The following is a 24,774-nucleotide window of genomic DNA, read 5'->3' as shown; positions in this document are numbered from 1 at the left end:
CATAGCGCTGATTTGCCTGATGTTAACCCACGTGGCAATATATTTTGAATGTTTACATACCCACCTCATAATAGCACGTTTTAGACAGAAACCCCCTTTCCAGGCTATTCATTTCTGCCCGGTGCCAGTTATTAAGAAAAAGTTGTGGTACATGAGCCATTAGCCACCGCTGTTTGATAGCAATGCAGTGAGCCGTCGTTGGGTGGTGTTGTTCAGCTGCTGTTTTCAGGTTGTACTATGAACTATACTAAGGAAAATGCAGATGTTGAGGAAGGCGACAAAGACGATATCTTCTTTATTGAGGACTCCAGTAGTTCAGACGGCGAAGGAGAGATCAAGTTCAGTCACCAGAAACCTCACAGCAGCTGCAAAGAAGCTGCACTGCTCAGCAGGGAAAGCTCTCCTCCGCTCCTCCTGGCATTCAACATCAGCCCTGGGCGGGCGCTGCACAGCAGGACGAGTCCTACTTCCAGTTTGGACTTACAGGAGGAGCAGGGGGAGGAGGACAGTGACCAGCCCATCGAGGAGTGGATGATCCTGGGAAGAGAGGAGCAGGTGGGAGACTCAAGCATCCAGCTCAACCTGAGCTACTGGAACAGCTCTGAGGATGATTCTGGAGATGAAGGTTAGACTGTATTTGATCTCACTCTGGGTTAACATTGAATTACTGCCTATCATCCTGTTTCAACAGTCCTACTACTAGTGCAAGAAAATGTTTTTTATTGTAGTTAAGTTTGCATTGTAGGATTCTGAAATGTTTACCTGAAGGAAAAACACTTCGAACTTTTAGTGAAGTACAAGGGATGTGTCCACGAGTGTCCAGCTACATGTGCTGAAGGATCTTCTTTTGCCATATAATAAGAAAAATAACTATACAAGAGTCAAACATGAAACAATGAATTCCACTTCATCTCATAGATACAAGGTGATGTTGAATATACTTACAAACAAAACAGGCTACACTGATGTTGCTATTTAGGGTCTTTCAGTTGAAATAGTTTTTCCATTTACTCTTGACAACTCTTAGGATTAGCTTTTTTTCCTATCTAGCAAAAAAACGCCTTTCCAGCATAACAGATAGCTCTATGAGCAGTAATGCTTCATATTTCATGTACTCTGATTATACCCACTTGGTACTTCTGACCTGTATTATAGTGTATTATATTTTTTGCTTAGTACTTCTATTCCTGTGTGCACTGACGTGATAGTGAGCTGCTGTAACAAAAGAGTTTCCCCTTGGGGATCAATAAAGTATTTCTGATTCTGATTCTGATTTCTGATATACAGCGCAGCAGGGTAACCAGCTCAGACAGCTATTCTGTGTGTCAATTTTCCAATGTGGGATATTGACAGAAAAATTAAGATGAGTCCACATAGAAATACATTTCTGTAGATACATTTCATGCAAAACCAGTACATTGACTCAGAGAGTTACACAGATTTCTGTAAATCTATGGTAGTGCAATTTATTTTTAAACCTATACAGTTTGCTTAGCATGTACTGAGAAATGCTCTGCTTCACATTAATGAAGATACCAATACTCACACCAGGGAGCTGCCCTGCACAACCACTCCATCTTCATCTTATCTCGCCAGCCAGCAGCTCCACTGGAGCAGAGGGGTTTCAAGTTTTTCCTTACACCTCACCTCAGTGATAGTTATTGTGGGAAGGTCAAGTGTTTTTCATCAGTTTCCTAAGCCCTGAGAGAGCTACAGCTTTTATGAGACAGAATACCTGGGAAAGACTAAATTTACGAGGCTCAGGAAAAACTTGTGATTTGTAAAAAGCTTTTTTTGGAATTGTGTGTTGCATTTCAAGAGGTATCCTGCCGCAACTTTAATTGTGGAACACATTTATGTCTACAAAACATAATGATCTTCTTGGTCATTCTCTCCATCATAGATCAGAATGTGAAACCAGTTAAGGATACCTGGGCTGTATCAGAGAAAGATAAGGTAACTTTTAACATCTATTAATTTTCAGGAATACTATAGTAGAGCACATTTATTCAAGGAAATATGCATCTACTGTTATTATCCAGGTTTCTGTTAAGGGACACTTAAATATTTGTTGAGTAGCAGTTAGTGTTTTTTTCAACTCTTTTATTTATATTGTCAAAATTCAAAAGCAAATTTTGTTTGATTAAATTCAAATGTATGCATGTATAAAGTGTACATTTAAAAAATACATGCCAATGACTTTTAAGACGAAATTAAAATGAAGACGACTCTTACTTGTGCCGAGGATATTTATTGTAAAGACTTGTTAACAGTAAAGACGAGCTCTGGTTTTAGAAAACCATGGCAAAAGAAGGAAAGAAAATTGTTTTTGAAATAACAGTTGGCTGTGATCTACTATTGCAGCGTGTACTCAGTATTATGAACATACAAGACTAGCTTTTTAAATAATGTCTGTCATGTCTTTGTCCTCTCATATAATCTAGTGGGGTGCTGATCAGTCTCTGCCCAGCCGCTATTTTGTGCCTGGTCGTTCTCTGATCTGTAACGTCTGCAACAGGACGGGACACCTTGCCAAAAGCTGCTACTACCACAAGGTAAAGGAACACACTCATCCAGCCTTTTTCTTTTACATACACATAATATTCCTTCACACTGTCATTAAGTAGGTATAAAGCACATATTATGTATGGCCTTGTAGAAGAAATAGCCATTGCAGGAGTTTGATGTGGTTTTTGATTAATAACCCTGATTCAGGTTGAAATAGCTACCCAGCTGCTGAGATTTCTAGCTTACTAAAATAACTTTCAAGGGGTGTCCTGGTGTCCCAAGATGCTTACCAACATCTCTTGTTCGAGTCCAGCTGATATCCCCTTCTCCTTTCTTATGTTTCCTGGGGCTCAAGACTTTGAACTATCCAATTATGGCAAAATGCTGAAACGTACATCTTTTGTCGCGAGAAATTATGCTGTCAAGTTAAAAAATAGATGAAAAAACATTATACAACATTTATATTGTGAGGTGTAATACCTTATCTCTATATGTTTCTGTTGATTTCTGCTCTAACTGACTATCTTAGCCATTCTTTAATATTTCTGTCCCTTACAGACTGGTGTAAATTACACCAGACATATAAGTGTTGATGTAATTCCATGGTCACCTATAGAGGTTGACTGGAAAGATCATAACACCCATCCTAACACTTGCAAAATATGTTTGCAACATCTTCTGTCAACAGAAATGTCCCACCTGTGTACTCTGTGGGATCCAGGGCCACATCCAGAGGGACTGTACGGGTCGCCCCTGCCCCACCTGTGGCCTGCCTTCGCATGGCTTCACGCCCTGTGAAAGGCCCCCGGTGTGGAACCAACACTGCCAGCGCTGTGGGATGACAGGGCACCTCTCTGATGTGAGTTTGACCATTAGCCTCCAGGTCTGACCCCTGTGAGTGTTTGTGCTGGAGAGTGTGTTGCTGTGTTGAAAGAAACTTTGAAAGCATTTGTCAGTTGTGTGTTGACATATTTTGTAGCCTCAGGTGTGTGTGGGCCCCATTTATGAAGTGATATTTGATCTTGGCCAACAGTTCATCATCTTCAGTGCAGTTACACAATGCTTTTTTCTGTATTGCTCAAAAGAGTAATTTCCTCCTTTGTTTCCTGGGTTTTCCTCAGGCCTGCCCTGATACATGGAGACAATACCACTTGACAGTGAGTTAACATTTTACTGCACTTTTCTTATCAAAACTTCTTTTCTAAGCAAGATACATAATGCTTCTAAACATTAAAAGGTCTTTCTGGCTGACTGTATTAACGTCACCAATTTCCGTTTTTAATGATTTTGCTAAAATTTAGAGAATATAAATTATTATTATTATTGTTAAACAGGGAGGAGGTGTCAGATTAATCAGGTTAATCATGTTTTTTAATAGTCTGGTGAAATTTAAAGTTTGAATGCATGGATATGTATTGATGAAATGTCAAAGAAATCAACTGATGTCCTTTTTCCATGTTTAAAAATGTTTGTTTTACCTTTTTTCCAGATCCGGTTAGAGGTTCCCCTCAGGCCATGGACAGTCCACACCCTAAAACCTAAGAAATGCCCAGCTCATTGTTACAACTGCTCTGAGAGGGGACATTATGGTTATGTAAGTGGTCAATGAAAGGACTCATTCTCTTACTTTCACCATTTCTCCTTTCCTTCTTGACTTGTCTTTGCTTGCCTTAATCTGTTATCCCTTTCTTTCTCTGTCTTTTTCTTTACACTGTCTCATGTCTCTCTCTGCTTTTCTCTTCCCCTCTGTACAACATACTCTCCCTCTCTCTTTCTGTATCTTCTTGTGGATTGGACTTTACTGTACATGCCCTTCTTTGATCCTCTTGCTCACTTATTTTCAGTTGCATCTACTCTTTCTTCTGACTCCCTCAACCACTTTGTTTTTTGTAACAGCACAGTTCTTCACTGGATTGGATCCATCTTTCACCCTTTCTCTTATTCTCTGCCTGTCTCCCCATATTTGTGTCTCTGTCTCTCGGTCGGTATCAGGAGTGCACTAAGAGGAGGATGGTCAGTGGAACTTCTCCTTCACTGCCCTATGTTTGCCACTATGACACCATGGAGGACATCCTCCAACGTTGTACCAGGATGCAGAGAAGAGCCAAAGGTGACAAAACATATGTTATAGTATATACAGTATTATTGTACATACAGTGATGTAAACATTTGCATCAAAAAAGTTTGTTTTGACTGTGGGGGGATTTGGCATTTAGTCTTAGCTGACTGAAAAACACATCTAGTCTTCCAACGGTCCCCCATTTTTTTTTTGATTGTAGCATACACCAGTTGGTGCTCTCTCTAGTTACCTATTAATGAGGTAACTGTAGCCTTTAGTCAGGAGCAGATGTCCACACACTATGCACAACTTTCATATGGTGATTTGACTCTCAACTGTGACAACCTCCAGTTGGTGGGTCAGCGGTGGTGGTCAAATCACTGCTCATCTGCCCCTGACTTCCAGCTACTCTCCTCTCACCTACTCCGTATACAGCAAGATGCTTCTTCTTCTCTCTGCTTCCTGCCCCATTCACCGTCTTCCCCTTCCTCTTGACAAACCTCCTCCCATGGCACTGTAAGTTCCACCAGGATTATCCTCTTGTCTTCTGGGGACCACAACACAATGTCTGGATGTAGAGAGGTATGGACCACATCTGGAATGGAGGCCTCCGTCCAACATGAACCTTCCTCTCCCAAGACCTTGTCATTTGCAGTATGGTGGGTTTAGGCCTGTGGGACGTGTCTGGCTTGTTTCCCTTCTGAACAGTAGAGCTGGGTATCGCCACTGATTTCCAGAATCGATTCGATTCCGATTCATAAGGTCCCAATTCGATTCGATTCAATATCGATTCGGTTAGCAATATTTTAGTAACAATACCAATTTTGCTTGGATATAAAAGAGATTCTCAGAGAACTAATGCTGTAAATTGTACAAGGAGCCCTCTAACCTGGTGCATTATTAAAAATATTAATGTTTATATTAAGAATTGACCCTTTAAATCACCTATAACAGAGCTGATATTTCCACTCAAATACCCCAGTGTTTCCCCAACCATTATACTATAAATAAATATATAGATATTAAGAAAAACAACTTGACATTTAAGGTTGAAATAATGCCCCTTAATCATCAATCAATCATATTGCATTTCTAAATGTTGTGCTGTTATCTCCAGAAGAAATACTGGTAAACACCACTTTCTAACCTGGGTCTTTTTGACTTTTGGTTAATGTTAGCAGAGCTCTACACTTTTGACACCTTAAATTCTTCCACCACTGATGACTTGGGAGAACACCTAACCATCTCTGTAAGTGCGTGTCCTCTCAATTCTCTTAACAGTGGTCATGGGAAATGCGTACACTAAGAGCCACAGAAGCCTTGGTAAAAGACCATATTGGTAGGTAGACCTGCCAGGTCTTGAATTTCCCTGGGAGGCCAGTTTTGTTGATTATTTTCAGCCACAGCATTTAATTGGGCTGTGCTCAATAGATGGTACGGACTCTACTTGTACTTGAACAGTGACCGAGCTGGTGATTTTGCCCTTCCCAACCACCATGCACCTGAACTTCCTGGCCTTAAAGGTCATCCTGGCCCATGTTGAAACATTGTCTAGGGTTGCCAAAATCCATCTGGCTTGTTCGTGAGTCTCTGTGAGGTTCATGTCCATAATAAACAAGATGGGGGAGGTGGTGCAGCCAGTTGATAATCATGATAAACTGTCCAGTTGAGAAGCGTAGCTCCCAGGTAGCTGGAAACCATATCTTGAATGGGCTGCGGGATATGATAGTGGTCTAAACCTGCCTGCATGAGGTTGTGCAAAATTGACCCATAGGCGTTTGCCAAGTCTAACTAGAAAGACTTACAGAAGTTAGGTCCCGTTTCATCTGTCTGTTTGGCCTCATGGATCAGCTGGCTGATGATCAAAATGTGCTCTAGACATCCTGAAAAATTAAAAATATCTTGCACTATACATTGAACAGGGAGATCGTTCTGAACCGGGTGATTGTGGAAGAGTCCTCTTTCTTAGGTATAAAACAACGCTCAGCACTTTTCCAGCTTGGTGGTAGCCTTTGACCCAAACTCTCTTCATAAGCTTCCACAGTCGCCGAAGGAGCTTTGGGCACTTCTTGTATACTGCTGGGGCCTGGACCAGCAAATGATCTTTCTCTCCTAACTTTTTTTTATCTCCTGCCATGTTTGCTCCTTTGCATTGAGTTCAAGACACTGTTTTTCTGGTCTGCGAATTACTGAATTATTTCCCAGTCCATGCTTCCTGCAAGGGTTGCTATATTTTTCCTCCAAGAACTTCTCTACAACCTTGTTTGGGCTGGTCAGGGTGCCTCACAAGTCCTTAATAAACTGTGCTATCTTCCTTGCCTTCTCTTGTCTTTTCTGTCTTGAGTCTGCACAACTGTTCTCGCAGGGTACTTGTCAGGTTTTTGATGCAGGCTCTTTCTTCGACAGAGCTCATTTTAAATCTCCCATAACTCCCTTATTCAAAATCTTTATCTCTCTTCTCAAATACTGGATTTCCTGCTCTCTTCTATTTGGTTGCTGTGCTGCCTGAGGCTGTCCTCTCTTCTCCTCTATGCCAAATCTTTCGTTGGCTATATTGTACAATTGGATGTCACAGTACATTTTCCTGCAAAATGGCCCTGCTAGTTCACCCAACCTGGATGTGGTCGCAAGTGTGCTTTGTTGCACCTGTAACCACACCAAACAGTGATGTCACATTTGGAGTCATGTTTTTGTCCACTTAATGTAAAACTAAGAGTTGGTTACTAGAGAGTTGGTTGATAATTCTCTGTGGGGTTTTTTCAGCGAGCAACCCCTTTCACGTTACATTTGACCCATTGTTAATATAAAAATATTAATTTGTGCAGCTGTAAATAACAGCCTCTTTTCGGAAAACTATACAGGCTCATACTGATTATCAAGGGAATTTTCAATGCTGTGTTTTCAGAGCTTGTGAGTGCCGGATCACTGCCTCTCTCCGACCAGCAGCATTTGCCTGAACGAACAGGGGAGAGCGGTGAGGAGAATCAGCCAGTCCAGGGGAGGAGCAGGACAAAGGAGACATGTAGCCGAGCTGGCAGGAGGAAGACGTGGCCAGAGAGGCGCAGAGAGAGACGGGAGGTGAAGAGGCTGAGGAGAGAGGCTCAAGCCAGACGAGAGGGAGGACTACTGGGGAGATCCCAGGGGAATTTTGATGATGAAGTTTGCCCTGCTGACCCCTTCAGGTCCCTGCTCCACAGAGAGTCCACACCCCCTCCGCAGATGAGGAGGAGGGATGAGGCGGGTGGCAGAAGGAGCAGGAAGAGCAGAGAGGCAGAGAGGTGGAAGAAGAGAGGAGGGATAAAACATGGGGATTTATATCCCCATGGTGACGTAGACATTGGTAGTGAAAACCTTCTTTCCCCAAAACAAAGAGTACGCCACAGAAGAAGATAAAGTATTTATTTTAATTGTTTAATTGATAAAGGCGTAACAATTGTAATTGGATAACAAGAAAATTATGTTTATCTGTCTGTGATTGATTGATTTATGTATTGTCAACAGAAAACTGTAGAATTGCATGTACAGTTGAAGAATGCTCATCTTCAGTGTAACTAGTATGAATGTAGTTTAGCCTTGTTCTGCAAGTACATCTGCTACTATTACACTGGCTGTTTGATTTTTATGCATGTACAGTTTTCAAGATACAGTATTTTGGAATATGTTTTTACACACTGCCTGCTTCTTTGGCTGTATGTATGGTGTTATGGGGGGTGATTTGTTATGCTAGTTTTACAGTAACATATCATTGTCTGTCATTACACAATACTTGAAATCAGGTCAAAGGCACAGAACTTTGATTGGCATTTGTAAAGAGTATATTTATAATGTAAAGACAACGACAATAAATATGAATTTCCAGATATCCTCATGTATAATTTGTGTTCACTGAGAGGATTATTGTGTGACGTCTGATACGTGAAAACATGGGAGAACAGGGGTTTAGGTTTATATAGTATTTTATATAGTATATCGGAGAAGGCTTCAAGCATCAGTGTATGTAGAGCTCGTCTACCTGGAAAGCTGCATGAAACTAGTGGCTTCAAAAGCGTTGTCTTATAGTATTTCTGGTATGAAGCTGCTGAATTATTAATGAACTGAGCAGCTGCCCGGGGTTTGCCAGACTGAAGTAGTCAACTCTAATAACAAGCTGCTGCTTAAAATCGACCTTGACCTCTGCTAATTAAACAAATCTTGCTTTGATATGTGTTGCACGAATTTTAACGTTTCTTCGCTTTTGGGTTTGTGTGATTTACTTCCAAGCACGTCGGGTTTTAGGCCTGCAATGAGCTACATGTTTCTCTGTGATCGATTGGGGGTGACTTGGTAGAGATGTGAAACTCCCATTGATTGATCTCCACTACACTCCCCGCTGACCAGAGAAAACACTCGATAGCGAATGCGAGAGGGGATTTAAATTGGACAAATACTGTCTACCTCACTTGACGGATAAGGTAGCTATCTGTTTCTCATGCGGTCTGAGGTAATCCGCCATTAGCACTGTTTAACGACTAGTCTTACCGCGGTACAGTGCGACGTTAGCTAGCTTGTAATGTCGGCACTATTGGACTTGTTTTCCCCTCTTAGACTCCGCTTCCTGTTAGCCTTGGGCTAGCTGGAAAATTATGCTAATGAACGAGTAGCTATAGTTAGCCAACGCAAATGGGTGTAACTTTACTACTTACAGTAGGCTACCCGTTGAAATTTAGTTATAATTTATTCACGAACCTATGCTAATAACTTTGTTTCACAGCTAGCTATCAGGGCAGCTGGTATCCTTTAGTTTGCTGACGCTCGACAGCTAGCCATCTTGCTTGTGTTAAGGGATTTAAGTATTTAACTTGACAAGCTTTCGGTGGCAGAGAGCGAGCGATATCAACTTCAGTTGCAGTTGCTTGTTAATATATGCGTCGGCCATGGGCTCACTCGTATAGACTCAACTGCTTGCGACTAACGTTAATGCCTTTAAAAATACTTTATTTTACTGTAGGAAAGCCCGACTGTTCCAGTGTGACAAGACAATAGAGAACCTGAGACTTGCTCAGCTGTTGTTCTGGTAACGGAGAAAACCACTGATAACTAATATAGAAAAAATAGTATTTTGATTATTGTTTTGTTGTACCGCATTCTGATATAACTACAATATATTTTTTAAATACTTGTGTTCATTAGCTGTAAGAATAAACAAGCTGTTTCCGTTAAGTTGACCCTTACAGATAGCTAGGGAGACAGTGGATGGAGTCGATGCAGATGGTGCTTGTGCGACATTTGAAGGCTGTGCTTTCCTGAACCCGCTGCTTCCAGGTATCTCATCTCATTATACCGACACAACAGCTTTAAATGCCTCAGAAAACGCTCGCAGTAGCCGGTCGTCAACAAAGGTAACTAGGTGGATAGAGAGACGCGGAGAAGCGGTCTGAAGAGGGAGGCTCCTGCCCGTTTCTGGACGTCCATCTCTCCAGCCCACCCTCATCACGTCCATCCACCATCGCCCTCCTCATCCCCAGCCATGGACCCCCCGAGGACTCGGTCGCGGTCTCGGTCTGGCTTCTTTCATTTCGGCATGAACGGCAACGTTGGAAGCAACAGCAGTGGTAACGCTGTTGGTAACGGGAGCATGATGAACGCCAGCGGAGGAGGGGTGAGCTACCCGCAGCAGAGCAACCCCGGCTGGGCGCCGCACCACGGTGGTCGTAGCTACCCGGAGAGCCAGCAGCAGCACACCCAGGGGAGCTACCTGTCTGCAGGGGCACAGCGCCACTCTTCGCATGGAGCTCACAGACACCCCGGGGCCGGTAAGCAGGCTTCAGTAAACAGGGCCTGCAGCCCGGCTAGATGCATCATTACACACACACACACAGGATACACCCCCTGAGGGATGCAGGCAGACCACTAGCAGCTTAACAGGCTTTGAGACATTTAACTAAAAGGCTTGGTGCTTTCACTGCCAGCTGTTGCTTGAAAGGCCAGCTATATGTCATGTCAGGTGTTGTAGTGGTGGCTCTGCTTTAGAGGTTTGAATAGCATTTACTCAGGTAAATAGAGCCAACCAGTCTTCTGAACTTTGTCTTGTATGTCAATGTCTGGATTTATACTCACAGTGCAAATTATACTGGCCCTCTGTAGGAATTTAGTACTGCAGAATTTTCCTTTGGATAGTCCAGGCATGGTGCTGCTGAAGGCCTACAAGTCCTATTATATTACTCCTGTGGATGTAATCAAGACATAAGGAAAATAACACTAGGTAATCAGTTAAGTAATTAATTAAGAGTTATATCTACAGATATATTTAGTGATAATGTGGACATTGAATAAAACTTATCTATCTGCTTGTTCATATGCATTTGCCTAATGGTTTAGACCTCCTACACACTCTTCTTCACTGTGTATAAGAGGAGTCTGATTGAAAGAGCAGTTTGGAGCCTTGAAACAAGCCTTGAAATTGTTTGAAATGAAATCTTTCTTGATAGCGATTTTATCTTTTTGTTTCAGATTCCTCACTGCTGTGATGCAGGCTGGCATTGTACAGTCTTTCTTTCATCCATGAGCCTTAATGCTGTTCAACTTACATTTTAGCCCGTGCACAGCTCTATATTGTCCCAAAATAGTCAAACATATCTCTCATCTAGTGGTTCAGGGTAGAGTCAAAATTTATAAGGTGTTGCAGTTTCAGATCACTGTCCAAACACAAAGAAACAGAGGAATAGAGTTGTTGGTTTTTTCACTTGGTCAAGTCATACTTATTTGCATTGCCCAGTATCAATCAAACATTAATTCAATTGGCTTTTCATGCCCACAACAGCAACACTTCCTTACCCAATCCAAACTCACTAAGAAGACAATCAAAAACTCCCCAAAACAAACATTTAAGGAGAAAGAAACAAATGAAACTGCCAGAGAAATTCTAATTGAGACTACACACCAGCCTCCTTTCATTGTTTTCAACATTGACACCAGTCTTTTTAGTGTTCAGCAGGTTTCCATTGCTGACCATTGCAAAGTGACTGGAGAAACCTTCTGTAATACCAAATTGGAGTCCCTCAAAGGCAAAAAAAGTGCAGTGAATGAGTGAAAGCAGGCTTTTAATGGGCCTCTATCGTAATAGCAGCACTGTTGCCAAACACCCAAAATAACCCCCACACACAAAAACACATGCTTCCCAAATTGAGAGACTACAGAAGGGTTTGTGTGACTGACTTAAACAGTGAGTCTCCCAGCTGTGTGATCTGCCTCCTTCTTCTTAACAGCTGCACATGCTTCTTCTTAGATGGCTGGGGTTTGTGTGTACGCAAAATAAGAGTGTGTATTACAGATTTCCTGTTCCTGTCTGTGCTAGTTTGTTTACATGTCACTTTATTACGCCCCTTGGCATCCCTTAATGCAGAATGTGTCAGGGTTGGATTTGGGGGTGTTAAAAAATATGTCCCTCTGTCTTACTTCTGATTTTTTCCTCCTCCTTTTTTTCTTCTCTTTCACTCCCCCAGTGTCAAGCATGTTATCACCCAGTGTAGCTTTAATAGTGAGTGTTGCATCCCACAACCTGCCAGCATTGCAACTTAATAGCAATCAGTTTTTTCAGATTGTCTTCATTAATACTGTTTTCACCTGATATCTCTACAGATTATGTTGGTTAAAATAGATGGTTTCTCTATCTTTGGCTTGTCTCTTCTAAATAACAGGAGCAAATTTCTACTGATACTCTTAAGTTCACTATCCTGCCTGCCTGACTTGATTGTCAGAAAGAAATGGTGTCAGTCTTCCCCAGCAGCCATGCTCGGAGGCAACAAGGTCGTGTCTGCTAGCCAACATAACCCGTCGAGTCTGGCTCACCATCCCCTCTCCTCTGGTCCCCGGGGTGAATCAGCATTAACAGACCTAATTCTCCTCAAAAAGCATGGGCGGCTGAGGCACAGGACCCTCTGAGGTCTAAAGAAAAAGTGATGGTAAATGAATAGATGTAAGCCAGTGTGTTGGCCCTACTGTTGGCTAGTCAGTCAACAGACCATCCCTCTGTTCTCTGCAGCCACTAGCAGGGCGTCTTTGAGCTGTCACTATCGGCAGACTTCACATGGCTCTGGAGTGGCGTCGCAAAGACAAGAAAGGGGTGGGGGGTTGCTTTCAGATGTGTTGTTTCTGAGGAGACAGTCGGGGCTGTTTGGATGAGGGAGGAATAGTGGAAGAAAGAGATGAGGGGAGGCGAGTTTTGTTCCTTTTTTTTTTTTTTAGGTTTTTGGGGGACTGCTTAGAGGGAACTCTTGTCGGCTGAGTTCAAGGACATCCTTCTTAAGCTGCTGAAATGTCTGTGTGCACATGCTGCATCCAGATTGCACATGTGGACTGTCAGATAAACAGCTGGGAGAGCACTGTGGTCTTCAGAGATTATGTTTATGGTATTACCTATATTCAGTGATGTGATTTATTTTTTTTATTTTTTTGTATTTTTTTTTTTGGACATACTAATCTAATACATAAAAAGGATGTTTTGTAATGGTCTATTGATCTTTTGAGAGAGATTTTTATCACGTGTTCACCACAAGGAGGTTTAAAAAATGTCAAAGAAACATGGTACTGAGCTGTTGTTGCAGAGCTAATAATGGTTCACTGCCTTGCTCAGGGACCCTTCAGCATAGCAGATGCTTGCCAACACAGAGACTTGAAGCCAGGCTTTCTGGTAATGGTTAGTTTCCATAGGGCTTATTCTACAGTGTCATTCCAGTTTATGGTATAGTACAAGGGCTGCAACTAACGATTATGATCATTATTGATTAATCTGTCGTCCATTTTTTTGGATTAATCTATTAATAAAATGTCAGAAAACTGTAAAAAATGCAGTTAAAAAAAATTGTCTGACAAACAGTCCAAAACGAAAAGTTTCAATCTATAGTGATATAAAACAGAGAAAAGCAGCAAATGTTCACATTTAAGAAGCTGGAACCAGGTAATGCTTAATACCTAATTATTCTATTAATCATTTCACCTTTTGATACTACTCTATGGTAACTTGGAGAAAAGTGACGGTGAGCTGACGACTGGAGACAAGTCATTATTTGCATTCAAACAATGTTACATGTGCAAAGCCAACAAGACGCTCTGGTGTGTCGTATGCGTTTGATATGTGGATGTCTGTGTGTCTGTTTCTGTGAGTCTGCACAAGCTTTTCATGATTGATCAGAGGGAATCATTTGTCTGTGAGGGAGAGTCCAGTGTGACATCTTCCAGAGATGGCTTCCTCTCTTGTCTGCTTGTTTAAAGCAGGAAATTCAAAAGCCTGTTTGGAAGACAGACTCTCGCTGAGGACAGAGGACTGTAACTCTGTTTGTGAAGCAAAATGTTGGATGCACGTTTTTGTTATCACTGTTGGATTTTGTAGTTTTAGGTCTGTTTAAGCAAATCAACCAGGCTTCATCAAGATAACGACTTTTTTGGCATCCAGTGGGGTCTTGGAATGGAAAATAAAATCAAAGGCAACCAGCTGCCTGTGTGTAGTTGGTGGTTTTGTATTTCTGTTGGCTTCGCAGGCATATGTCCATGTGTCTTGTGATGTTGATGTTTTTCTCAGCCCTATCTTATCTGATTATGTTTTTTTCCTCTGTGGCCTGCAGGAGGAGTGCTACATTTTCATCCAGATAATGTGTGCAGCGAGGATCGGGACAAAGTAAGTATGAAACATGACCGCTGCCTGTTGCTTCTGCTTTGCTCCTGGTTTGAATAGGATTCATATGTCATTGTTTTATTTTTTTATTCATTCTCCCCTTTTGTCTGTCCTCCTTTTTTGTTTTTCCCTGACCAACCATCCCCCTGGTTCCCCCTCCTCCTTTGTGCAGATGGAAGACAGCCCAAGCCCGAAAAGGCAGCGTCTTTCCCAGCAGTCCATGTTGGATCTAAGCTCTGCCCCTCCCTCTACTCCTTCCTCTCCCATTCGCCCCTGGGAGCTGCCTCCCAGTCGCAGACCACACCCCCACTACATGCCAGAGAGATGCCACACGCCTCTTCGCAACCGACGCAGAGGTAAGTATGTGTATGTGTGACACAAATATATATATATATATATATATATATATATATATATATATATATATATATATATATATATATATATATATATATATATATATATATATATATATATATATATATATATATATATATATATATATATATATATATATATATATATATATATATATATATATATATATATATATATATATATATATATATATATATATCTATCTCTTCATTTTTATTTTGGTAATTGTTCAGCCTATCACATGTCAAAAATAATGACAAATTCCCATCATAATTTCCCAAATCACAATCACTATCCCAAATTTCTTTCTTCAAATAGCTTATTCTGTCTGACCAACATTCAAAAAACCCACGTGTTCAATTAACAATGATAGAAAACAAATCTTGTCTTTTATGTGATAGATTACTATAAGAATTAATCAGTCAGTCAGACTTTTTATTATGTTTTTTTTGTTGGCTGATAATTGGGCACTAGTGAAATCATTTAAATAGAGCTATATTTTGAGTCATGGTCTTAAACCAGATGGGCAAACACAAAAACAAAATGCTTGAAAATATCAAAGCATCAATACAATAACAGTACAATAGGTGTAGTAATGTTCAGTAGATTTTAGTTATAAAATCCCAATAACTTCAGTCCGTACCTTCCTGTTTTGATACACCCGTTTGTGGTTAAAGCATCCACGGCTTTAACTCCAGGGAATGATTATCTTCTCTCTCTCTCTAGCCTGCTATTGTTTTTCTTAGCACACACATAGTTTATGCATTGTCTTCCTCGTCTGTTTGGCTTTCTCTCAGTATTAAGTAAAATTTTAGTTAGGTTTTTATAGTCAAACTTAAAGGGGAACTCCACCGAGAAAAAAGCCTTTTGTGGCTCCAGAGGGAGCTGTGTGAAATCTGATAAATTGTCTCAAGTGATGTCACTTAAGTCAATGACGGTTGGGGCTGAAGACTACAAGTTTAACAGATCAAGGCTACATTAGCTGCTACTAGGAAAACACACCCGAATCTCCGACCAAACTGTTGGCTGTCGAGTTGCATTGTGGGTAATGTAGGCACCAGGTTTTGACAAGGATGATGAATGTGTTTGTTTTAAACTGTCCATGAGTCTGACAGTGTTATAGTAGTGCAATGCTAAATTGGTGGAGTACTCTATCAGCACTTCCTTGCTGACGGTGACAGCCCTAGTACTATATTTATAATGATGCAAATGACAACATAGCTCCTTTTGCCTTTTCTTTAGTTTTCCTTTCTTTCTTTCACCTCAGTCCTCCAATGAGACGCCAGCGTGGCCGAAGAGACCGCCTGACCCGTCACCACCACCACCACGCCCACAACAACCACCACCACTACAATAGCAACAACAACCACCACCACCACCATCACCACCCCAGCGCCCACCATCATCACCACCACCACCTGCACTCCCACCACGGGCCGTCGCCAGGCCACCAGGATGAGAACTACCGTCACTCAGCTCCGCCTCAGGGCTACCCACCCTACAGCCAGCAACCTCCCCGAGGGCTGGGGCCCGGGCCTGAAGAGCGCCCAGGACACCATCCCCCAAACCCCTCCCCGAGGCCCCTCCACCAGTCACCGAACCTGTCTCCCAGGCTGCTGCACCCTGCAGCCCATCCACAGCACCCACACCCCCACCCATCCCAGCAACAGAGCAGTTTGGTGCTGGACCTCCATGAGCAGGTGACTTGAAGATGATGTAGTGGGGGAAAAAAAAAAACAGTTCTTACAGTTGAGAAAGGAGTGAAATTATTCCAGTTGACTTCTGAAATGTGTAAACATGACTTGCTGTTTATGACTGATGGTGTAATTCTCAAAGGTAGTGTTCTTTTGCATTATTGTCTCCTTCTCATACTTTTAGACACTTTTTCCTAAAACAATGCAATGTGAACATTAAACACAGCTATTCATGGGCATATTAACTTATTTACAGTTGAAGACTACAGAGAGTATCACTAGTGTGATTTTACTTTAATGTATTACTGTGGTCTGTTCGATCTTGAAAGTAGTAACTACATTTCCTGTAATTTATCAAGGAAAACTAATTGTCACCTTGTAGGTGAAACATTCAGTTGGTTAATGTGGGCCAGACTATTGGCATGTCTGGCTTGTCTGCCTTTTTTCCAGTAGGGGATGATTTTTTATTTTTTTGGCTGGGGTGGAGGAAAGTTTATTGGCAAATGGAAACTTTACCCTTGAGAAATTGTGGTGTGTATCATTGATCTTTTCAGAAAGCCAAATACAAGCAAAAATTATTTATTTATTTTAAAGCCTCCTATCCAATATTTAACAAATAGTTTATAGCCATTACTAATTGGTGGTGTTACACTATGTACGTTTAACTTAAATAGAGTGAAACCCATTACACTACTAATTGGATTTGATGGGAACAATTAACAATAATAGATAAACTGTAAAGTCGGTCACAGGACTTCTTTTGCAGGTGAAAGAGTGAGTTGAGGTGTTTGACTTCAGTCAATTAAATGCCATTTAGATTTAAATAATAGTTCAACCAAGTTCATGTCAGAGTTCCTATCCACAAATTAGTGACAGTTACATCATGGAAAGGCATTGCTCCTTTCTTCAAAATACTACTGTAACTGCAAGACATCCTCCTGTGAGCATCATTAAATCACAAAGAGGTTTGTTAATCATAACCCCAAAGATAAATCTGTGGTGTCAGCACTGATGCATGAGGTTTTGATATGTGCTATCTAGCCAATGTGCACTAAGTCTTGTTACTCCAGCTGCTCAACTTTAAATCAGTCTGTGTGTGTAAAGTTGAGGACCTTGTCCCTTCTGATCTCCATATTTAGGGTTCAGCTCCAGTATCGTATGCTGTGTCTCCTCCGGGAGCGCCACCAGGCCTGCCTCCACGCTCTGCCCCTCAGCAGATCCCAGCATGCTCAGTAGTCTTCAGTGGACAGCACTATCCTGTCTGCAGTGTCCCTCCTACTGTGAGTGTGTTTGTGTTTCTGTAAGAGATTCATTCCAGCTGTCTAGATTGGTCAGAATGTTTCCACATAGTACTGTTGCAGATTTCCTGTTACTGATGAGTTTTCATTATTTCATAATACTGTTTGCAACATGTCTTACTAAATGAAATCTTGCTGTTTTCTTGCTGTCTCTCTGCTACTGCAGGTCCTTCAGACTTGTTCTGTGCAGCACTTACCCATGCCCTACCCGTTCCCATCACTGCTGTCCAGTGACCCGGCTTTCCTGCTCCCCCCTCCTCACCTCCCCCATCCCCCAACACACCTTTCCCATCACCCACCTCACCTGCCCCAGCCTGGACAGTTTGGACCCTATCCGACGCAGCAGGCCCGATCGGTGAGTAGGAATTCATATGTTATGCTCGTTTCAACCTCTGTTGATTTGGTATCAGCTTTTGTGAATATTATAAAATATGGCATTTAAGCTTAAGTTTGAATCAATTAGATTTGATTGTCCTGTTTATTTGATTATATCTAACTTTCTGTTCATCTCTAAAAAAACTACCTAAAGACAAAAACTAAGTTTTCAGGGAACCAGTGTGGCAGTCAGCATTTTTCAGGGAAGCTTTAAAGGTTCCACCTGCTGTATAAAAAATGCAGCAACAAAGGTGTTTTACAATGTAAAAACAAAATAGATTATGCATATTTTATACATTTGAGTTGAAGCAATTTGTGCTGTTCTCCTTTAGTGTTTGCATTTGGAAACAGTGTAGTGTTTAGTAATAAATCAGGACATGTACTGAAATAGGGTGTTTTTTAAGATGTATGCGTAAACAACACCAACGAAAACTAGGTAAATGATGGTATTGCAGTTAAAGAAGAAATGTCTGTGTCGTTCTTGGATAAAACGACAAAGAAAAAATCATGGTTCTCTCCAAAAATGTCAATATTGTGCATCAATGTTCAAATAAGCGTGTGCCAAAGTTTACAAGGGCCAAAGCTGATCCTGATAAAATGATTGTGTTGTAAAGTATTGTTGTTGTGGAACCTTGGTAAGTCTTTGCCAAAAGCTTCAGGCTGAAGTACATTAGTTCTTTTTGGAGGTTGCCCACATTTATGTTTTGTGTGGCTTTCATATTGATTAATAATTTACTGTTTAATTAAAGCAGCTTAAAAATTGCATACAAAGCAATGCCAGTACAACAGTTAGATTGATCCATGCAAAGGACTTTTAATTATATTTATGTACAGTATATTATTTTTCTATAATATGTCCTAAGCACCTACTCATTTACTGGATTTGTCACATTTGATCACATCAAATAATCTCAGATGGGAACAGTGTGTATGTGTCCCTTTTGATCTTCCACATATTTCTTCTCCTCCCACCCAGCCGTTACAGAGGATAGAGAATGACGTGGAGCTGCTTGGAGAACACCTGTCTTTGGGTGCTGGGATCCACTATCCTCCTGCCACCCACCCTGCCCTCGCGCCACACTCCACACAGCTTCACTTCCTCTCCCATGACCCCCTGCCACAGGAGTTCTTCGGAGTGGTGAGCAATAAGAATAATTCAATAGTGTTCAAAGGTGTAGGAGAAAATAAAAATCCATGTGAATGATTTGTCATGTATGTCTTGTCACTTGCCCCCTAGTCCTACCCAAATTTTATTCCTCGGCGTCTCCCGGGGCGACGGTACCGCTCACAACAGCCACTGCCACCTTCGCCTTACCACCCCAGCCTCCTGCCTTATTTCCTGTAAGTAGATCAGTACATTAACTTACTAAGATAAGACAGTTAAGAAGAAATGGTTATGTTTTTAATTTGTATTGGCCAATAGATCACCTGATATTTGTTTTTGAAATATGCAACCAATTGCAGGGTGTTGATGATTATGTTGGGTGACTAATATTACTTCAGATAGAACAGACAGACCAACCAAATCCACCTTATTAAGTCCTTATGAAAATGCGTAATATTTTCAGAGACTTAATTTGATTAGTTAGACCTGGAGAAGTCAAAAGAAGGCCATTAGAAAAGATTTCTTAAAATGTTATTTATAAACTGAGGATAAAATAGGGTCAGATCATTTTATTTTGTTGAAACATTCAATAATTAAATTTTTACATGGACAAGGATATTGAACGTCTTCTCCAAGATAAGGAATTTTTGAGAGGTCTTACTAATTTAGGCATTAGTTAAATCTGGAAAACAAAGATAAACGCGTGAATCAATAAAGGATTTATTACATAAAAGTTATGGCTACAAAAGGGCAGAATCGTACCTGTTCATTTTTATGCATGCTATCAGAGCTTCTTTTTGTAAAGTGTTGAGAAGAAAGTTAACTACTACTGCACAGCTTAGTTACTTAATTTCCTTCTTTGATAAATTGAACTTTTTCCCATTCCTCTCCTCCTGCAGTTCAATGCTGCCAGTCCAGCCTACAGGTCCTGCGATCAGTCTAGAGCTGGATGTAGACGATGGAGAAGTGGAAAATTATGAGGTTAGTCTTCATCTGCTTTCTTTTTATTCTTTTGTCTGTATGTTTGCCGGATGCAGACTCTGATTCTTCTGTTGTTGCTGATGGTTTTTTCCCCCACAGGCTCTCCTGAACCTCGCTGAGCGTCTGGGAGAGGCCAAACTCCGAGGACTGACCAAGGGAGACATCGAACAACTTCCTTCCTATCGGTTCAATCCAAATAACCATCAGTCTGAACAAACACTGTGAGTGCTGCCCATTTGCAACCACCTGGTCATCACTTGTTGGTCGGGTGAATTATTCTCCTGATTTTTTTGTGTTGGCTCCTCAGGATCACCAAAACTATGGATTTTGACAGAGGTTAATGTTTGTCAGTTGCAGATTTGTGCAGTTATGTAGCATATTTGTGGCTACAGAAAGCTTAAAACAACTTCAAAGCATATTGGAATTCAAAATTCAAATGACTTTACGTGCTAATACCTGTTGTGTTGCAGGTGTGTGGTGTGTATGAGTGATTTTGAGTCCCGCCAACTGCTGCGAGTCCTGCCCTGCAGCCATGAGTTCCACGGGAAGTGTGTCGACAAGTGGCTGAGAGTAAGTATCCACTCCATGGATAACACACATATATTTGAGTTCATCTAAGGGTTATCGCACATTGCTTGGTGATAGATTCAAGTCTATGAGCAAAAGTGTCACATAATAGCCTGCTGATGACTGTAAGTCTGGTTTTTGGCAAGTAATCCATAACTTACCTAGAGAAAACCTTATTTTTTGTTTAAAGACACAAATACACTCTCAGTCCAAATATACATTTATTAAGTGACACAGACACCTCGTAATTCTAGAGGTGTAGTGAGAGAATCTCACTCCTCAAGAGATCTGTTAGGTAACAGAAACATTGTTCCTAATTTCAGCACAGAACAGTCAGTAAAATCTGTAAACCTCACTAAACCCCAGGACAGGAACATCCGAAGAAGCTGTACACATATCGACACGTGATTTCCCACTCAAAATGCTAAAAAAGCTACTTGAACACGAAGTTCTTGTGTTAATCACACACACACAGTCTTATGATTTAGAGGCATGAGGCTTAGCCCAAAGCCTCAGTGTGAATTGGGTTATAGGAATTACAAATCAATACACAACAAATAAAGAAAATGTCGTCATCTGAAATTCATTGCAACAATCTTTTATGGAGGAGTGTAGTGGTGAGTTTAGTCACTGTCCAAATGTACAGTTTTAGGACTGGGCATTTTGTGTGACTGAAGATATGAACTGTCTCTAAAAACCTAACTGGATCATTTTTGTCTCCCCTCTCTGTCTTCAGGCTAATAGGACTTGTCCCATTTGTCGGGCCGACGCCTCAGAGGTCCAGAGAGACTCAGAGTGACCACATGAGGGAGCCAGACACTCCTAATTGTCTGTCAAACACGTTCAGCACTACCTGCTCCTGATATATTGATCCACATGTATGTGCTTACACGCACACACACACACACCACTTCCTTGTCATTTTGTGCAGCACTTCCTGCTCGTTTGTTATCCTTTCAATCTTTATCCCTTCTCCATACATTTATTTTACTCCCTGTCATTTCCCTTCTATGTGTCTTTCCTGTTCACATGAATGCAGGCCCTCACATCTTTTAGTGAATTACACCATGCCTGATCACTATTGTTGTGATGTGTGTGTGTGTGTGTGTGTGTACACGTGCATGCACCACCCTGTGCAAGCGTTGTTTGGTCAGCCCTGTAATGCAGACTGTGGTACATGACTGTGTGTTTTCAGTATGTGTGTGTGTATGTGTGTGGGAGAGGTTTTTAGATGACCAGGAGCACGCCTGAGTTTCTTTTGTGTATCAGACAAGAGTTAACAACATTTGGAGAGTTTTTGCTCTCATGAGTGTCTGACTTTACTTCCTGTTTGTACGTTTATGCACTGTCTGTCTGTATGCATACTATGTGTGTATGTATGTTATAGACTTAAATCCTTTTCTCTAGTTTGACACTAAGGGTCCATGTTGCCACTATACTTCTCGGTTGCCTATTTGAACCATTTGTTTCAGTAGATTATTATTATATTATTATACTTTATTATTCAACCATTATAAGTGATTGTTTTCCTGCCTGGCAGTTACCTCATCATTCCGGTTTTGGTCATCCTTCATTACAAGCGCTTCACAGCTCTACTTTGAAATTAAGCACATTATATATTTTTCTTTTCCTTTCTTTTCTTGGTAAAAATAAGTTTGTCTGTGACTTTGCAGTGGCACATGTGTTACATATATACATATATCTATATATACTGTATAAATCTATGAATATCTGTATACCAAATAAAAGGCTTGATATGAACTTTTTAAACTTAGCATTTTGTATATATTAGTTCTTTGTTTTTGTTTTTCTTCAGCAAATTAAGACCTGAAAAAAGTCAGGTTTGGTTGTGCTGGATTTCTCTGTGCTAGATTTGAAGTGGTGGTGGTATTATTAAAAATGTCACTGACTGCAGACTGCTGTTTTGGGTGGCCCCATCTTTTCAGATTTTGGTCTGGAGGTGCAACAGCGTCAAGCTGCCACTAGGAGGTGTTACTGCTCTTCTAGACTACCATCACTCCACATCTGCCCAATTTATGGTCCTTTTGTTATGTTTTGGTTCCCCTATTACACACATTCTTTGGTTTACAGGTAGACAGTATGTGATTAACATTCTTTCACTGCAGATTGAGCAAGGTAAATGTTACACACAAACAGTAATAATGGTTATAGACCTGTAAGTTACAAAGCAATATAGTGGAATTATTCCAACTAAAAATACAACATAACTGAGTGGGTAAGTTAAGATATCACAAGACGTAATGAGTGCAGTAACTAAAGTTAGAATTGTATATGAATGTGAAACTGAGAGAACAAACTTAAACTATTATTGTAACCAAGCATCTAAAGACCACAGTTGACAACTTCATGAATCAGTGAAATGCTCCTTAACTTTAAATCTACAAAGCAATTTAAATAAATGTCTGCATGCAGTTGGTGCACAGACAGGCAGCCAGGCCCTCCACCTCCCCATGCAGCACACGTCTGTTTCTCCACTGTCCATGTACATGTCAGTTTCCCTGACTGCACACAGCTGTTTCCCTAGCAGCACATGCCTGTTGTCTTGTGCCTTCTGTTGATTAACAAACTGTTACTGTACATACTAATACAGTATCTACAGTTGAATTCCAAAAGGCAGATGTCACCTCTGGGCTATGCAGCACAAATGGCTACATTTTTGCAAGCAACTGCTTGAGGCATAGAGAACACAAATGTCATTGTGTTTTGATGGAGATAATTCACAAAGCCTGTTTTACAAAGATTTTGACAAAGAGGGTGCAAGCACCTGTGGACAGTTTTTATAATCTTTATATTGTGCCATTCTTACTGAGTTTGTGGTGCCATTTCTGCTGACTTGCAGTGACTTCTGTAAGAGCTCATGGAGACATCTGTCCAAAGATAATAGTTCTGTGGTTCTAGTAGTAAGACCTGGTGTCAAATCTGGATTCACCCTTTGTGTCAGAAGGAGGCTGCAGGTACAAAATTGGTCAAAACTATAAAAAAAAAAGTCCTGTATTTATGTGGTCCTTTCATTCTTCTTCTGTCACCCTTATACAACTCAAATCTATTAACATTAAACTGTGTTTATGGTATACAGGGTGGGTTGAACAGACAGATACGTTAGTGGCAATATGCCAAGTAAAGATGACCAGTTTGAAAGAGAGACTGCAAACACAACATCTTAAAGAACGACTTGATCATGTCTGAGCACAGGTTTGGTCAGGTCGTCTTTAATCCTGATGGTGTTCATTTTGATTTCTACACTGAAAAACAGTAGTCAAACCACATAAGGTGATGCAGGTCTATGCCACCTAAAACTTATAAAAAGTCAGATACTTGTCTCCCTTTGAGAGACAGAGAGGATATGTATATATATTTTGAGTTCATGTTTAAGTAAATGAGAAACCTTGTGACCGAGGCCTGATGACGCACTGTCCTCCCGTCCTTGTCCTTCACCCTGTCCAACTATTTGCTTCCGCTCTCCTTTTTTTGTTCTTCATCTTTCATCTCTTCCAATTCTCTGCTTCACCCCCCTTCTATGCGTCTTTTACTCCACCGTCTTTCACTCTATCCCTCCCTCCCTTTTCTGCTTTTTCCCCTCATCCTCCACCACTTCTGTCCTTTCCTTCAGTGACTGTGCCTCTTCTTTCTTCTGTCCCCCTCATGCACTGTCCTCTGTTTACTCTTTCCTCTCTCTTTCTGTTCTTTAATGTCTCACCACTCTGTTCTTCCTCTCCTCTTGTCTTTTTACTTATGCTTCTCTTCCACCCTTCTCCTCTCCCTCTTTGCCTCTGCTGTGATCACCACCCACTCCTTTAACCCGCTTCCGCTGCAGAGCAGTGAAGTGGAAGGGATGGGGGATTTTGCCTAAAACTGTCTGCCGAGTTACTCAACTCAGGGAACAAACAATATTTGTCTTGTCTTGCTTTTTCTTTCCCACTCTCCCATCTCCCACTTCATGTCCAGGGTTGTATGAGGCCAGAAGTTTTCCAATTTTAGATGGCTGGTGAGCCCCTCTTGATGTAAAATTGCTTTTGTTCAAACATTTGAAACACTCACATTACCATGGACTGAAAAATGCAGAAATGAAGCTGCAGGGGCTTTTCATTTCACAGTACTGCAGTATCTTGATAATCTTATCACTGGGTATTATTTGATAT

The 24,774-nt window shown here is 41.1% G+C and overlaps 2 protein-coding genes across 3 annotated transcripts; both read left to right on the top strand.

Annotated features, from left to right (window-relative positions):
* The first annotated feature begins 237 nt into the window (after window positions 1-237).
* On the top strand, window positions 238-8,429 carry LOC122880294 (zinc finger CCHC domain-containing protein 7-like). The gene is made up of 8 exons (XM_044205271.1): window positions 238-625; window positions 1,904-1,956; window positions 2,445-2,555; window positions 3,197-3,367; window positions 3,630-3,665; window positions 3,998-4,102; window positions 4,501-4,618; window positions 7,473-8,429. The coding sequence occupies exons 1-8, from the start codon at window positions 238-240 to the stop codon at window positions 7,958-7,960; spliced, it is 1,470 nt and encodes a 489-aa protein (XP_044061206.1). The 3' UTR covers window positions 7,961-8,429.
* Window positions 8,430-8,920: 491 nt separating this feature from the next.
* Window positions 8,921-22,388, top strand: LOC122880291 (E3 ubiquitin-protein ligase RNF38-like). Of its 2 annotated transcripts, XM_044205268.1 has the most exons (13): window positions 8,921-9,336; window positions 9,869-10,359; window positions 14,167-14,219; window positions 14,389-14,570; window positions 15,862-16,294; window positions 17,428-17,568; window positions 17,753-17,941; window positions 18,938-19,099; window positions 19,199-19,302; window positions 19,966-20,047; window positions 20,147-20,268; window positions 20,518-20,617; window positions 21,351-22,388. In XM_044205268.1, the coding sequence occupies exons 2-13, from the start codon at window positions 10,074-10,076 to the stop codon at window positions 21,411-21,413; spliced, it is 1,917 nt and encodes a 638-aa protein (XP_044061203.1). In that variant the 5' UTR covers window positions 8,921-9,336; window positions 9,869-10,073; the 3' UTR covers window positions 21,414-22,388. The 2 variants fall into 2 exon arrangements, with proteins under 2 accessions (XP_044061203.1, XP_044061202.1); XM_044205267.1 differs by having other exon boundaries at window positions 8,921-10,359; window positions 14,389-14,567; window positions 15,859-16,294.
* Window positions 22,389-24,774: the final 2,386 nt, after the last annotated feature.

Source organism: Siniperca chuatsi, linkage group LG8 (assembly GCF_020085105.1).
Source record: "Siniperca chuatsi isolate FFG_IHB_CAS linkage group LG8, ASM2008510v1, whole genome shotgun sequence".
NCBI classification, from domain to species: domain Eukaryota; kingdom Metazoa; phylum Chordata; class Actinopteri; order Centrarchiformes; family Sinipercidae; genus Siniperca; species Siniperca chuatsi.
The sequence above is the reverse complement of the archived record's forward strand: the minus strand, read 5'-3'. Positions and strand labels throughout refer to the sequence as shown.